General features: G+C 43.7%; 1 protein-coding gene across 6 annotated transcripts in view; it reads right to left on the minus strand.

The window, feature by feature from the left end:
* The window catches only part of dbn1 (drebrin 1), a 118,631-nt gene that overhangs the window by 20,768 nt on the left and 81,381 nt on the right, over positions 1–16,482 (minus strand). For all 6 annotated transcript variants that reach the window (XM_084940983.1, XM_084940987.1, XM_084940986.1 and 3 more), the window contains exon 2: positions 2,382–2,437. In XM_084940983.1, coding sequence (XP_084797109.1) covers positions 2,382–2,437 — 56 coding nt within the window. The remainder of the gene's footprint in view (positions 1–2,381; positions 2,438–16,482) is intronic.

The following is a 16,482-nucleotide window of genomic DNA, read 5'->3' on the forward strand; positions in this document are numbered from 1 at the left end:
CATCAGCAAACACAAAACATCTGGAGTTCACAATGCTACATAAACTTCTTTAAACTTTCGTGTTAAAACAGATCACACGTACTGCATAATTCATTTAGGAACAAGATCTTTCTTTGGCTTTTTGCCTTCAGGGGGTCACCACAGCTCATCATCTGCCTCCTTCTCACCCTATCCCAGCATCCTCCTCTGTCACACCTGCATGTCCACTACATAGTCCCCACATTAAGTGTCCCCCCTCTCGCCTCCACCCTCCTGCCTCTCTTCTCTCTCGCTGCCTGCTAACATGCCATCCCCCTCTCTGCTTCCTCTCTTTGGCCAGCAGCAGCAGCAGCAGCGACAGTTTCTACCAGCGCTGTGTTGGCTAATCTGGACCCCAATGATTCGTGATGGAAATCTCATTCTTGATGATCCACATGTTTGATTAAGAACAAGATGAAACTGCAAAGAATGGAGATTTCATCATCTTTGGCAGCATAATTCAAAGATTCGGAGAAATCTCAGCACAGACTAACGGACACTTCTGTCAGTGAGCACAGCTCATCACTACATCCAGCAGTTTTAGTTAAATCTCTAATGTGCAGAGAAAACAACAGACTGAAGCCACCACCATCTCTCAGGAGATGAACCAGCCCGAGTGGAAATCCATCCTGTGGTCTGACCAATCCGAACCAGTACAGAATTAAAAACCAGCATCCACAATGACGTAAAAACAAACAGCATAGGTTACTATCACAGCAGTGACGGCGCCATTAATGCTGAATGATATAGTATTTTGAGATTTTAGAGTTGCCATGGTGCAAACATCCTTTTAATTGAAGGTCTTGCTTATTTCACAGAGAAAATCTCCACATACTCCAACACTCGGCTTCCAACCTTCATCTACGGAAAACAGGTGGAAAACTATGAAACTTCGCTCTCATCCAGACAGCACCCTGTCCTGTGGTTTGAACCAATCCGTGAGATAGATTAGCCTGCTGGGGCAGCCAATCAGAAGAGAGTTGGCGTGAATAAAGCTAAACCTGCTTGTTTCGGTTTAGGATAAATAAGAATGACATTGAACTGTGAGTCATGCAAAGCTATGCTGAACAAATGCAAGAACTAAAACATGGAGCTTAAAAAATGGTTAATCTGGGTTAATTTTACTGGTTTTATTCCACAGCTTATAGGTTTGTTTAGGTTTGAAGGTTTCCTGGGTAGAAGTGTCTTCAAGCATCATCATCATCATCGTCGTCGTCCCTGCAGCATTTGTGATGCAAACACTTCACTTTAGCACTTCTTTTTATACACTGATGATTACATTAGACTTGTAGAGGGTTATTCAGACGAGACGTTCACAGATAAAATTTTTATGTATGTTTGAGCTCTTCCTGTTTGAGCTCAGCGAGAGAGTGAAACAGAGCAGAGGAGAGCAGCAGGAGGTTACCGAGTCTCACGTAGATTATGACTGAAATTCAGATTCATCCTTTAAACCACTGTCAGTTTCTTTAAGTATTTATTAATTTAAATGATTTTTCCTTCTTTACATATATTTACTTTGTATCAAATTTCCAGTCAGGCAAACTAAGGACAGCCTGTAGTGTTATTTGGTCTTATCTGGGTCCTCAGCTGTGCTTTACGCAGATGTTTAGCTACATTCAAAAGATCAGTTTTTATTACTTAACTGTAGCCTACTCTCTGCTTGTGGGGTGAGTGTGTAGACCAAAACCAGTGTAAACAAATCCAATCAGCAATGGGCTCAAACTACCCCCCACCCCCAGCCCCGCATATGTGAACGTTTTCCTCTTTGCTTTGTGCACAAGGACACACATCAGTGGGTTTTTCGGTTTATTTAACTGAGAATAAAGAAGCATTTTCGTGCCCAAGAATATGAAAAAATTAAAATAAGATAAAATGGTGAGTATTTCACAAACTGCTGAGTCTGTGTTGCCAGAGTAAACATGCACACAGGTCAAAGCTGTCTCTGAATGGATGTGTGTGAATCGAGCCAGATTTGGACTTTCACTCTGCTTCTGATGCTTAACATTAACCACCGTGCGCACATTTGCTAAATCCTGGCTAACAAACGACACACAACACATACAGTGACAGCGAGCATCGAATCAGGAGGGGTGCCATTACTCTGTAATGATCCTGCAGCGCATCATTAGCAGAAATGATAATGAATCTCTCTGATGGCTCAGTAACAATCAGGAGACAAAGAGCATGATTGTTTTTACCCCCAAAGCTGCAGCAGACGCTGCTCATCGTGATTTACAGCCACCGGTCTGCACAAGCAAATTGGAGCCAATCTGAACGCTCGCCATTAAAACCTTTTTCATTAAAAACACAGAAATGATGTCAGCGACGGGACGGGAGAGGGAGTCACATCAGCAGAGACTTACCTCCGGACGCCGCCAGCGTCAGGTCGTTGCTTTCATCCTCGTATGTGTACAAGGCCCTGTTAGAAACACAGACAGAGTGCTAATTAGACACAAGTAACGAGGTACAAATACTTTGTTACTCCACTTAAGACAATGTTCAGGTAACTGTATTTTACTCGAGTATTTATTTTTGCTTTTCCTGCCGTGCACGTTCGGTGAAGTTTCTCCAGGAGAACAGAAGAAAAACCCACATTTGGGGGCGAGAAGCACAGTTTGAGTCCCGCCTTTCTGTTCTCTGTGCAACGTTAAAACTCGAGTTTTTCATTTGTTCTTTGCTTAAGTCTGAGCCCCAGAAACTTCTCGACCCAACGACTCAAACTCTTTGTTTGGGTTTGTAAAAACAATGAGACCTCGGCGTCCGGTCTCTTCACAGCTCTGTTTACTGGTCGCTGTGCTCACGTGCACGCAGACACTCGTGCTGCTTTTCAGCCTGTTGTTAGGGAGCAACACTTTCTTTCCAAAACAACTCACAGCACAAACCTCCAGCCACTGCATGAACCAGAGAGTGCTCTTAAAAACTCCCATCAGCCTTCTCTGTGGCGAGCCCTGTCAGGCAGGCCCCATCCCCCGAAACAGTTTTGCAGCAGATAACAGACGAGCTGCTGCACGACGAGGGAGGTTCACAGGCCGGCGACTCCAGCCGTCAGCACAGCTTCAAAGACCGTCCTGATTATTTGGTTTGACTGAAGGAGGAGCCGCCCTTTGAAGAACTGAGATAATGCATCTTCTGACTGTCTGCTTCTAAAACTGTGCTTTCCTCAAATACACGCCGAGACACACAGGAGCTGCAGAGACACGAACGTGCACTGAGCACTCCCCGAATTATGAAAAACAAATTAAACTGGTGCCTCCTCACAGCCACCTCTGACCTCTCCGCTGAGGCTGAATGAAGGTGACAGAGATTACAGCTTAGCCTGCATCTCCAGATTGAAAGTCCTGCTGTAACCCTGCAGCGAAGCAAATAAAATAAAACCCAGTAATCTGCACGAAAGGTCAGAAAGAACCAACTGCATAAAACACAGCCACACTGCTGTTTCCACGACGCTGCGATTTGTTTAAATTTATCTTTGAGCAGAGCGCCACAGCAGTGCTAGTGGCCAATCACGGTACTGCATCCAAAAACATCCATGTGCTGTTAAAAATACGATAACAGAAAATAACTGCAGTGAAACATGTTTGACAAATAAAAAGGAAGCAGACGTGTAGACACGTGTAGACAGGAGCTTATACTCTAATGAGGCAAGTCCAAAGAATCGCAGTGAGCCAAACACTCAGGCTCCTCCAAACGCCGAGTTTTTTCTTACTCTACTCACTGCCTGATGTCACAGAGGGGTTAATGTCCCAAATGTGGCCATATTGTGCACAGAAGCCCCGCCTACCTGCTGTTCAGACTGTTTATGAGGGGCAGCCAATAAGAAGAAAGTCACTTTAAAGATGGGGGAGGACTCAAAACAGCTTGTTTGGACAGAGGATGAACTGAGGGGCTGAGTGTCAGATAAAGAAGGATTTTTTTGAACTGTGAGTCATGCAAAGCTGCTGTGTTACATGCCCGACCACTTCCAGCTAACCTGTGCGTGAGGCGAACAAACTGGGAACCAGCAGGAAGCAGCAGAAACAGATTATTGAAGGATATGAGATGCTGGGCTGAGAAATTTATCAGGAGATTATAAACCAGACAGCAACACACGGGATTACTACAGACTTCTTCTAAATCATAGAAGTGACTAACTCAGAAGCTGATTATTGTCTTATTTATCAGGTTTCCTTAATCAAAAATAATAGCAACATATGACGCAGATTAAATAGTTTTAATTTTAATTTTCCTCAGGACTAAGAGCCTGATCTCGTCAGTTTGTGAGCCGCACTCACCTGCCTGAATGTGAGATACTTTTAGTTTGATTGGTGGATTTGCAGCTGCCTTGAGTGTGTGTTCTGTTAAAGTGTGTGTGTGGATGTTTGGGATTACCATGAGGGCTCAGTCCACATGACATCATGCTGTTTCAGCCCAAAGCTTTAGTCTGGCCAGCGTCTGACTTCCTGCTGACCTCAGCTCCCCGCCCGCCATCCTGTCTGTTTCTGCAGAGTCACTCTCTGCTTCCTGTTTCTCTCTCTGTTTATGCATCACCACATCTCCTCCTCTCCTCACTGCTACATTTTCACTTTCCTCACAGATTAACAGATTACAGCTCCTGTCAGCAGATCTTCCAGCTGTAAGACTGTTTCTTTAAACTTGTGCCAGTCGGAGCGTGACCTCGTAGGACTCCAGATTTATTTTGGAAGGTCAGTTTTTCCATCTTCCATCCATACAGGGCCAGCTCTGCCGATACCAATACTGATGACTTTTACCCTATAAGGGCAGCAACTTAGGGGAGAGCAGTGTGTCATGATTTATAAGATGAGTCATCATCGGTTTGTCAAATTCTGAACACTAAATCACTGGTTTTTACTTTCCACAATAATCATTTAACCCAATAAAACACATCATTCGGCTTTTCATGGATTTTGAAACTGAGCCCATCTCTGACGTTTTTGGGTCAGCTTTGTTTAAATGTGCTGTAGGCTTTAAATAGACGTGACAGTCAACACAGGAAGGTGTGAGGTACATTTTTTCATTTCTAAAAGAAAATATTTAACACAGTTCAGACGGCTACATGCTAAACTTGCTGAACAGAAACAAAGTATCGGTCCTATGACACCAGTATCGATCTGATACCGATACCAACAGTGGTATTAATACTAATATCGATACTGGGATCGATCCAACCCCAGTGCCTGCTGAGTTCATGATTATACAAACAGAAATAACTAAAACCCGCAGTTCCTCTAACGTCCACTGGAGACACTTTACAGCATAAATAAACATGTTTATTGCGTGTTGTGATGCAACCACCAGTCGGTCAAGAGGGGAAAATGAGTTTCGCTAATTATGAATGACTGCAGACTCTGATGTATGTGTTAATGTGGCGCTCTCTCGCTGTAAACTGGGGAGTCAGCATCTCGGCATGGATTCAGCTCTAGGCGACGTGGCTGGCTGATATTAATTGACTCCGACACTAATTTCTTCCTCCACTTGTTGTTTGATGCTGCTGGGGTTAACATTTTAATTTCTCATAACTGCCGGGCTGTGTATGGCCTGGATACTCAGGTCTGAACCAGGAAATCCAGATGAAAAACAGATGGAAGGTGTAAAACACAGTCTGATACTACAGTTACTACTACTACTACAGCTTCCTGTATATGACAGGTACAGCAGTATCAGCATCAGAGAGAATTCCTGGAGGCAGAAACAAACACGGCGAGGCCGGGAAATAAAGCGATAACAGATAATGAAGACAACAATACGGAGAAAGTCGAGGAGGAGGCGTTTAAGGTGGAGAGAAAGCGATGAAGAGTGTGTCTATGTCGCTCATTCAAGGCCTCTATAAATAATTCTCTTTAAAGCAGACAGCTGTTTATTATTCATATAAGCCCTCGTGACCTAGAAACAGCTCCGCGTGTGTTTGTGTGTGAGCGGTTTATCACGCACGAGGACGGGAGAAGAAAAGAGAAGATGTTTGATGAAGAGGCAGCAGGGGATGAATGACGAGAGGACTGATGAAGCTCATCAAGTAATCACATTCAATCCAGAACATCAGTTTTCTCTGCGTGTCCAATCAGGAGAAAGCTCTCGTCTCATCATGGAAATTTCAATGCACAGGGAAGGAAGAGTGTGAAGGACAAACAGACCTTTCGTAGCCTGAAATCAACCAGCGTCCCGGCTTCACAAGCTAATGACAGCAAAGCCGTTACTTTTTAAGCCTAATTTCCAAGTTCTCAACTGGAATTTTATACTGGAACTGAAAATAGACTTCCCTCTCAGAGTGTTGGAGCAGCCCCACCAACCCCGACTTCACAATCCAAGATGGCGGCAGTGCACGTAAACATTAGCAAAACTGTAAAACATGTAACCCGTGCTGCCACTGTTGTGTATTTGTGGCTGAGTGAGACATACGCAGAGTGTGGGTCAGGGTGTTTCCCTGAACGTGCTGCAGCAGCGGTTTTTACTGATAAACATTTAAAAAAAAAAAACATCACCAGCATTGCTAGCAAACTATCACTGGATTGCTAGCGATGCACAAATGGTTGCACGTCGCTAAGGAGCAAAATAAATCCTGCTTTTCCGACTTTACTAGTGGAGACACTCAACTTGGGATTGCCATCACTCCAAGCTCTGAAGTCTGGCTTCCAAGAAAAATAGAACGTAGCATTTGAACCCGGCTAACTGCTGCTTTGGGTATCGAGCAAACATTAGCTAGCATTAGCTAACATGCCAGAATAAATCCAGCTTTGTCTGATGCAGCCCGCTTAGCCAAATGGGAATTAGCTGTCAGGGAAAACTCCCGTTATTTGGCCAGGCTTGGACTTCTGGAGGGATTTTTTGGTTTGAGGATCAATTCTTTAAACTGTTTATCAGAGAGGACACATAAAGAACCAGAGCTCTTAAAAACAGTCACTGTTTTTCCCTACAGAGCTAATCATTTGGTATATCCCATCAGAATTTTCAAAAATGGCCATCATTTTCCAAGATGGATTTACATCCATCACAGTAAACAGCTATTTTATCACATGATTTCAACCACTGCATCCATTTCAGAGCTTTTAACAACAGGGAAGCCAAATTTAAGACCTAAGAAGGACATCAGGACTTCTTTGTCTTATTTTTAACAGAAAATCTTCCAGGAATAAAAATAGGAGATGGTTCTTAAAGTCACCTTATAAATGGTTAATCACTAAGATCATTTAAAAAGAGTAAATATGTTTGACCTTATCTCAAAAATGTTCTTCTTACCAGCCTCATTAGCTGGCCACCATCTTTAATTTATAAATGGTTAATGTAATAAGAGTTAGGGATGAGTACCGGTATCCGGTGCCATTATGGCACATAAACGGTAGTAACCAGACCGAAAAGCAGCGCACATTTCGGTGCTTTTTTTCCCCCCTGAGATGTCATACACTTTGGATTCCAGCCAATCATTTTACCTTTGCAAGCGTAGTAGGCGGGCCCAGGTACGTACGTTCTTTTAGAGCAGAGCTACAGATTAAAAATGCCCAAAGCGAAGCGGTGAAAAGTCTGTGCTTCACAGCAAAAGATGCAAACTCAGCAGCCTGCAACAAGTGCTTTAAGGTGATACTGTGCAAAGGAGGTAACTCCTCGAATCTGATGAAACACCTGGCGACACACGTTTTTTTAAAAGCCGAAAAATGCACCGTATTTGATAGCTTGCTGCAAGACCTCACACCGTGCACATCTACTGCAGATGTGGTGCCTGTTATCGGACCCGGAGTTAGCAACATCCCCCAAGAACCCGAAGAGGAGAGTCCTGGCCCCTAGCCCTGCCAGTGTAGCAGAAATGATGAGGATGATGATGCAGCAGCAGCCGTTCTTCTCTGCGTGAGTAGCTTAATGTTGTTCGTGTGTAATTTACGTTGAGTAGGCTAACCACGTTATTACATTAATGCATGTAAGGTGAACTAGCAAACACCGTCGTAGTTACATGCGGCTGTCTTCTTGTTTGATAGAGTGATACCATATATGCCGTATAGCTGCAGAAAAAGCTAACTTGTTATGTTTTTGTTTTTTACAAAAAAACCCCAGCTAAACATGAGAGGTTTTAGGACAAAGTTTGTGTTTTCCATTCTTTAAGCATCGGTTCCAACCAAAGGAGGTATGTTGTATTAACAGAAAAGGCTAACTTGGTTATCATTTTGCAGAAAAAAAGAGACTGCTAAAAATAAAAACATAAGAGGTTTTTGGACAAAGTTTGTGTTCTCCATTCTTTAAGCACCGGCACCGTTTCAAAAGTACCGGTATCTGATAAAACCTAAACGATACCCATCCCTAATCAGAGTGCATTAGCCAGGTGTTGGCAGTAGTTTGTACTTGTGAAAGAGTTTCCTAAAATAACTGAATATATAGATATATAACATATTTTATACACGGCAAACAGTATATATTATATGATACAGAGTATATATGGTGCACAGGACACATGTCCATGTCCTAGCTCTTGTAAAGACTGACATATATGAGATGTTATACTGCAAACATGAGGGCCAGGCTGATCACAGTCTTTCACTGAAGAGCCACGGCTGTCATTAACAACAGTGGGGTTATGCAGTGCTCTGTTATCATGTTTAAAACAGGAAGAAGCTCCAGAGGAGACGCCGTCTCCATCTGATTAGCACAGATGCTCACATGAAGCTAAAACCCTGACGATATGTGGGGGAAGATAAATGATCAGGATCAGGGAGGAGGTGCAGTACAGGTGTGTGACATGGTCCAGTAAACACAGGGTGATGTGACAGCGCACCTTTGTTTGTTTCAAAGGTGAAAAAGGAAAAGAGCACGAAGCTCTGAGAGGACGCCGCTGTTTCCATTATTCTGTCCAGCAGCTCGGTTGCTCAGACTGTAACACACACACACAAAAAGAGGTTGCCAAGACAAATCTCTCTCTCTCCCTCTAACAAACATACATACCCCCAAAGTGAGTATCACCATGGCAACCAGGCAGCATCCCCCATCATTATGTGAGTAACAGCAGTTAGTGACCTGAGGGGGGCATCGATGTAAAGACAGCAGCGGCAGGAAGGAAGGAGGGGGGTGAAGGAGAGCTGAAGGGCAAAGGACACACACACACGCACAGACACACACACGCACACCAAGTGTAGAGTCAGTGTGTGTGTTTCCGTGACGACTTCAGAAGAAGACTCTCCTCCCCACAGAGAGCCGCGGCTGCACGACTATCACCGATATCCTGATCAATTCTGAGGTCACATGATTATTTTTTTTACTGATTTCAGTGACAGGCATGTTTCCACGCCACTGTGACGCAAACATTATGCTGCTTTCACCTTCACTTCCCGTTACTTAACCTCTGCAGACACTAAAGGTGTTCGTTCTCCGACCTGTAAGTGCATCGCTGTGAGTTTTGTTCTCGCCCTTCGTGCTGATACGATGAGTGAAAGACTTTAGACTTTGCTTCAAAGCACAGCGTTCAGCAGCTGTGAGCCGTCTGTGACGTCTGCTTCTAAAACCAAAAACACCTTTTGTCCACTATGGTGACTGTTTTCCTGAAGCCGTTGTTACTTGTTGTGTTTACCGGTCATGTATTTTTTTTATTTCAGAGCCTCTGTGTGAGCTGGACCGATACCCGCTTTCATGTTCGTGTCTTACTTTATCCTGCGCTTTGTGGTGTGTTTGAATAGCTAACTTTGATTTTTGTTGTATTTTAATGTGGCGTTAATCATCCAGGCTCCATACAGGAAACTTCAGAGGGCATCTGTGATTGGCTCGTGTGGGTGCATCATCAGCAGCTGATTTAAGGAGCACTTGATTTGTTTTTGATTTTATTCTTTTCACAGAACTTCAATATCGACTCTTCATCTTCAATTCAATTCAAGATTTCTGAAGGTATTTTCAATTCAAATGTAAAGACCGTAAAATAAGACAGAGAAAACCTCAACAATCAGACGCTCTATGAACAAGCACTTTGGTGCCAGTGGGAAGGAAAAACTCAGTTTTAACAGGAAGAAACCTTCGACAGAACCAGCCTCAGGGAGGGGCGGGCATCTGCAAAGACCAGTTGGGGGTGAGGGGAGGGAGACAAGACATTTATTCATGTGAAGCCAAAATCGTGATGATATTAAAATCCAAATCACCGGCAGGAAGTCGGACTCGTTCCTGGTGGGTGTTGGACGCCGCCAGGCTGCTTCTTTGTCATCGATTCTGTTCATAGTTCTTATGGAACGAGGATAAGCACCTCCAAGTCTGAGACCGTGGCTATCAGCCAGAAATGGGTGGAGCGTGAGACTAACAGACGGATCGCAGATATGAGCGGCGCAATGAGCTTTGTCTGAAGGGTGGCTGACCTCTCCCTTAGAAATAGGATCAGCAGTGGAGCGGCTCCTCCTCCACATCGAAAGGAGGCAGTTAGGGTGGCTTGGACATCTGACTAGGATACCTCCTGGATGCCTTGTTGGTGAGGTATTCGGGCATGTCGTACCAGCAGGAGGCCCCAGGGCAGACTCTTTATATCTGTCGACTGGGCTGGAAACATCCTAATGAGCTGTAGGAGGTGGTGGGGTGAGGAACATCTGGGCTTCTCTGCTCAGATTGCTGCCCCAGTGAGCTGAACCCAGATCACAGACAATGGATGTCTGGATGTAGCTACCGTAACCTCATCCTCTGGTGTCTTAAGTCCTGTTTTTAAGCCTCAAGACGAGCATTTATGCCAACCCCATCTTGGCCGCATGGAACTAATGTGACCAGAAGGGGCGGGTCTACCTATGAAACAACTTTGTGATATGTGATAGGTAAGACGTTAGTCAATAAGTGATTGGAAATGACCACAGCTAATCCTGTGTGACACGTGGAACGATGAAGATTTATAAAGTATTTATTTTTTTATTCAGTTTGACCCAAAACAAATGATTCAGTCCATGAACTCAGGACAGACAGAAAGTGGTTTCCTCATAGATGTCTATAGTTTATTTGCAATCGCCCCCTGGTGGGCTACAAGTAGAATGCAGGTTTTTAAGCACTTCCACGTTTTATTTGTGTGACCTGGAAGCTACATCTATGTTTTTTTTTTTACCATGATTGTGGAACAGTGTGACATCCAAGCATGTTACTCAGCGCTGCTGGCAGAGAAAGCCTGGATTTGTTTTTTTATTGTGAAGCATGCTGATGTGTCAGAGTCACATTTGTATCATCTTATCAGCACCATTAAATAGCTGAATGTCATTAAACATAACACTAAACAACTCGTGTTAAATGAGTAACCACCGGAGTAGTGAGTCGAATTTCACAAAAACAATTAGCCAAAAGCAAAAAGAGGAGGCGTTTGCAGAGCAACACGATGAGCGAGAGCTTCAAAACGGGAAGAAGCTGTGATTTAACGACATTTGATACCAAAAATATCTCAGCAAATTCTCCTCCACAGTCAATTCCCAGTTAAAGCGGTCCAGAGCGAGCACAGAGCAGGGCCATAAAACTGCCACGGACAGTTAACACTTCAGTCCTCTGAAAGGATCCAGCCGGGCGGTGAGAAACCAAAGGGATCGTGTACTCTCACACTTCCTGGACTTCATGATCAGCGGACGTCAGAGCGCTCTGTGCTGCTCTGAGAGGAAAAACACCAGAGAGGAACCGATGGTTATACACGGCAACAGACTGAGCAATGTCCAAATCCAATACAGGTGCGAGTCCATGTGTCAGGATTAACAGTTTTCAGCTTTGTCTCCTCTATTATATAACAACGTAAAAACAAAAGTAAAGTGGGTAACGTGTTCTCCCTCTGTGGGGGACGGTGGGCTTATATAGAGCATGTTACCTGCAGCAGGTGGCAGTCAGCCATGTCCTCAGGTAGAGGCAGAAAGACCTAAAGGACTCAATATCACCGTACCTTCCTGACAGAGATATGAAGCCACCACCCTGCACCAGACTCCATTGAAAAAAGCAGTAATTTTACCTCTTAAAACAAAGGTATGGTTAGCATTTGTGTTACCGAGGTGTTGTCAACAGTTGTCAAGTGTTTTTTTTCTGAATGCGTCTTTGTGGGGAGAGGGGCGGGGCTTCGGAAAGGGGCGGGGCTTCAGAGGGAGAATGAGGGTGGGGCTGAGACATTGCAATGAGAGAAAAACTTCATCATTGTTAGTCAAAGGAGCTTGCAAAGAAAAGCGTCTGGACTTCTTTAAGTTACTTTAAGAAGTCCAGACGCTTTTCTTTGCAAGCTCCTTTGACTACGATGACCTGGATGACTGAGAACCTTCACAGACTTCATCATTGTTTGTATTATTATCGTATGGATGTATGTATGGAGTGGGGGCGGGGCTTTGATTAGGGGGGAAGGGGGCGGGGCTTACATTGATACACATCTATCAGCCCAAACAGAGCTGAGCTGAGAGCAGTGTTCAAAGACACTGTGTGGGTTCTTTTCCAAACAAAAATCTCTCTTTGCGGTAAAAAGAAGAATTTTTGTACAGAAGTAAGAACAAAGTTAGTCTGATGGTAAACAAGTAACAGTAACTAGAAACAAATAAATTCAAAGAGTAGAAACACAAGAATCTGATATTTATGCGTGAGGTTTGAGAGTCATGGATTCCTGTGGGAGTTTTTTAATGGCCACGGGGAGAGAAAAATATGTGTGGTGAGAGAAGAAGACAGAACAGAGAGACTTTAAATACCGACGACGAGCCGTAAAGACAGAAGCAGGCAGACAGAGAGAGACAGAGTATGCTGGCGAGGGCTGTTATTCCTGTGGTCGGACAGCGCAGCGTGATTTATTGAGTATGAACCCTACATGGTGACTCAATGTGAAAAAAATGAGGCAGACAGAGACGAGGACAAAGAATTATGGGTAATGTTTCAGAGGGAATGAAGGAGGGCATTAGGAAGCAGCCGTGACTCGCATATCTGTCAGTCTGGAAATGCAGAGATCTGCACGCTGACCCGCTGAGTAAGACGAAGGCGAGGTGGGAAAATGAGGTGTAGGTCCGGCACCACCACGAGACTCTTTACATCCGGCTAAACGCACGGAACAACAGCCGGAGCAGCTCCGCACTCACTCGGCCTTTAACTCTTCTCGGTTTGTGCAGATTGTGACTCCACTTGTCATAAATCCAGCGGTGTAGGTGTGTTAGCTCACAAATGCCCTCTCTGAGAAGCTAAACGCTGCTCGTAGCTCTGAAGCGCTTCCATTTCAGAGAAAAACTGCCCACACACTGACACAAAAACCTAAAAGCAGCTCTTTAAATGCAAAAGGAAGCTGTTTATTTCATGAGTGAAGGGTGGCATGAAGTGAAAAAGGGGCTGTTTAGACAGACATTAGCCTAGCAGCAATGACAAAACTGCTCAAAGAAGTCCTGCCATTAATTAATTCTTCGATCTTAAATATGATCAACCTATCTCTAATGGTCGGCTATGTACCACAGGCCTTCAAGCTGGCTGTAGTTAAACCTTTACTCAAAAAGCCATCTCTAGACCCAGCAGTCTTAGCTAATTATAGGCCAATCTCCAACCTTCCTTTCATATCAAACATCCTTGAAAGAGTAGTTGTCAAACAGCTAACAGATCATCTGCAGAGGAATGGTTTATTTGAAGAGTTTCAGTCAGGTTTCAGAGCTCATCACAGCACAGAAACAGCTTTAGTGAAGGTTACAAATGATCTTCTTATGGCCTCTGACAGTGGACTCATCTCTGTGCTTGTCCTGCTAGACCTCAGTGCAGCGTTCGATACTGTCGACCATAATATCCTATTAGAGCGATTAGAACATGCTGTAGGTATTACAGGTACTGCACTGCAGTGGTTTGTATCATATCTATCTAATAGACTCCAATTTGTGCATGTAAATGGAGAGTCCTCTTCACACACTGAGGTTAATTATGGATTTCCACAGGGTTCAGTGCTAGGACCAATTCTGTTTACATTATACATGCTTCCCTTAGGCAGCATCATTGGAAGACATAGCAAACATTTTCACTGCTATGCAGATGACACCCAGCTCTGTCTGTCCATGAAGCCAGATAACACACACCAATTAGTTAAACTGCAGGAATGTCTTAAAGACATAAAGACCTGGATGGCCGCTAACTTTCTGCTTCTTAATTCAGATCAAACTGAGGTTATTGTACTCGGCCCTGAAAATCTTAGAAATATGGTATCTAACCAGATTCATACTCTGGATGGCATTACCTTGGCCTCCAGTAACGCTGTGAGGAACCTTGGAGTCATTTTTGACCAGGACATGTCCTTCAACGCACATATTAAACAAATATGTAAGACTGCTTTCTTCCATTTGCGCAACATCTCTAAAATTAGAAATATCCTGTCTCAGAGTGACGCTGAAAAACTAGTTCATGCATTTATTACTTCCAGGCTGGACGACTGTAATTCATTATTATCAGGATGTCCAAAAAACTCACTGAAAAGCCTTCAGCTAATCCAAAATGCTGCAGCAAGAGTACTGACAGGGACTAGAAGGAGAGAGCATATTTCTCCTGTTTTGGCTTCCCTTCATTGGCTTCCTGTTAAATCCAGAATTGAATTCAAAATCCTGCTCCTCACATACAAGGTCTTAAATAATCAGGCCCCATCTTATCTTAATGACCTTGTAGTACCATATCACCCTATTAGAGCACTTCGCTCTCGCTCTGCAGGCCTACTTGTTGTTCCTAGAGTATTTAAAAGTAGAATGGGAGGCAGAGCCTTCAGTTTTCAGGCCCCTCTTCTGTGGAACCAGCTTCCAGTTTGGATTCGGGAGACAGACACTATCTCTACTTTTAAGATTAGGCTTAAAACTTTCCTTTTTGCTAAAGCATATAGTTAGGGCTGGACCAGGTGACCCTGAATCCTCCCTTAGTTATGCTGCAATAGACGTAGGCTGCCGGGGGATTCCCATGATGCATTGAGTTTTTCCTTTCCAGTCACCTTTCTCACTCACTATGTGTTAATAGACCTCTCTGCATTGAATCATATCTGTTAGTAACCTCTCTCTCTCTTCCACAGCATGTCTTTTATCCTGTCTTCCTTCTCTCACCCCAACCAATCACAGCAGATGGCCCCGCCCCTCCCTGAGCCTGGTTCTGCCGGAGGTTTCTTCCTGTTAAAAGGGAGTTTTTCCTTCCCACTGTCGCCAAAGTGCTTGCTCATAGGGGGTCATATGATTGTTGGGTTTTTCTCTGTATCTATGAAGCGCCTTGAGGCGACTTTTGTTGTGATTTGGCGCTATATAAATAAAATTGAATTGAATTGAATTGAATTGAATAGAATAAAGAGCGAGGAGGGGAAGGGAGGTGAGATAAAACAACAGTTTTCCTCTAAAAATAGTCTACATCAACCTGACACCATCTTTTAACGCTCATTTCAAGAACGTTAACGATAGACTGTATATAAAAGACAGACGCTGCCCACGTGATTGGTCAGTAAAGTCCAGTTTTGAAGTTTCAAACTTTGAAACCAGCCGTGATGAGCGAGGCGTGGATACTCAGTTACAGGACTCCAAACAGGTTCACCATTTACAACCTGAACATCACGCTTGATTAGACGGTGCTCCCAGGTCAGCTGACATAAATAATCTACCCCGGGGTTTCCTCCTAGGTGGGCATGCCCAGAAAAGCCTCCATCCATCCTAACAGGACGTCTGAACCACGTCAGCCGGCTGCTCTCAACATGAAGGAGCGGATCGCCCCGACTCTTAGGCTGAGCCCGGCACCCGTGCAGGGGAAAATAAAAAGTTCTATACAACATAACATACATCTGAGTCATGTGATCAAACACATGAAACCCAGAACAGCGGCGAGAACATGAACGAGGAGAAAAGAAGGAAAATGGAGAAAAATGGCAGCTCGAACATGAGTCTGCATCTCTCTGCACTTCAATTAAATTATAATGAGGAAAAGATGGATTCCCTGGTAATGGCTCCCCCGGAGGAAGGCATAATTGCAGTGTGTGTGTGTGTGTGTGTGTGTGTGTGTGTGTGTGTGTGTGTGTGTGTGTGTGGTGCAGAGGTGGGACAGAGTAATCGTCACATTGCGGTTATTTACAGCTTTGAGGTGAAGAAAAGAAAAACAAAGATAAAAAGTCTTTTTATGTATGACGTTACATCAAATATCAAAGTAAATACAGCAGGACCTCTTATTCTGTTTCAGGGTTTAAAACAGAGTTTTAGCCTCAATCTTAGCTGATATTTGATATTACATGATTTACAAAAAGTAAGTGTAAATAAATGAATTTATTATTTTGTACTTTACTTCTCTGGTTATTACGTTTTATACTGACGGCCCAAATCATTTCCTTTCACATTTCTTTATTTACTTCTTATTCATTTAATAACCCATAGCTTGAAGACTCAAACAGACATATAAAATAGAACAGGTGGTCATATTTTAGGTAATCAGGGGCATGTAAAAGTTGAATAGTACAGAATTTAAAAAATAAGTTACTGGAAAAAAAACATTACGGGTATTACAGACGTAGCTACAATGATGTAACGCATTGGGTCTGTGACTACATTTGTACAACAG

Source organism: Perissodus microlepis, chromosome 10 (assembly GCF_051167445.1).
Source record: "Perissodus microlepis isolate ML-2025 ecotype Zambia chromosome 10, ASM5116744v1, whole genome shotgun sequence".
Classification (NCBI taxonomy): domain Eukaryota; kingdom Metazoa; phylum Chordata; class Actinopteri; order Cichliformes; family Cichlidae; genus Perissodus; species Perissodus microlepis.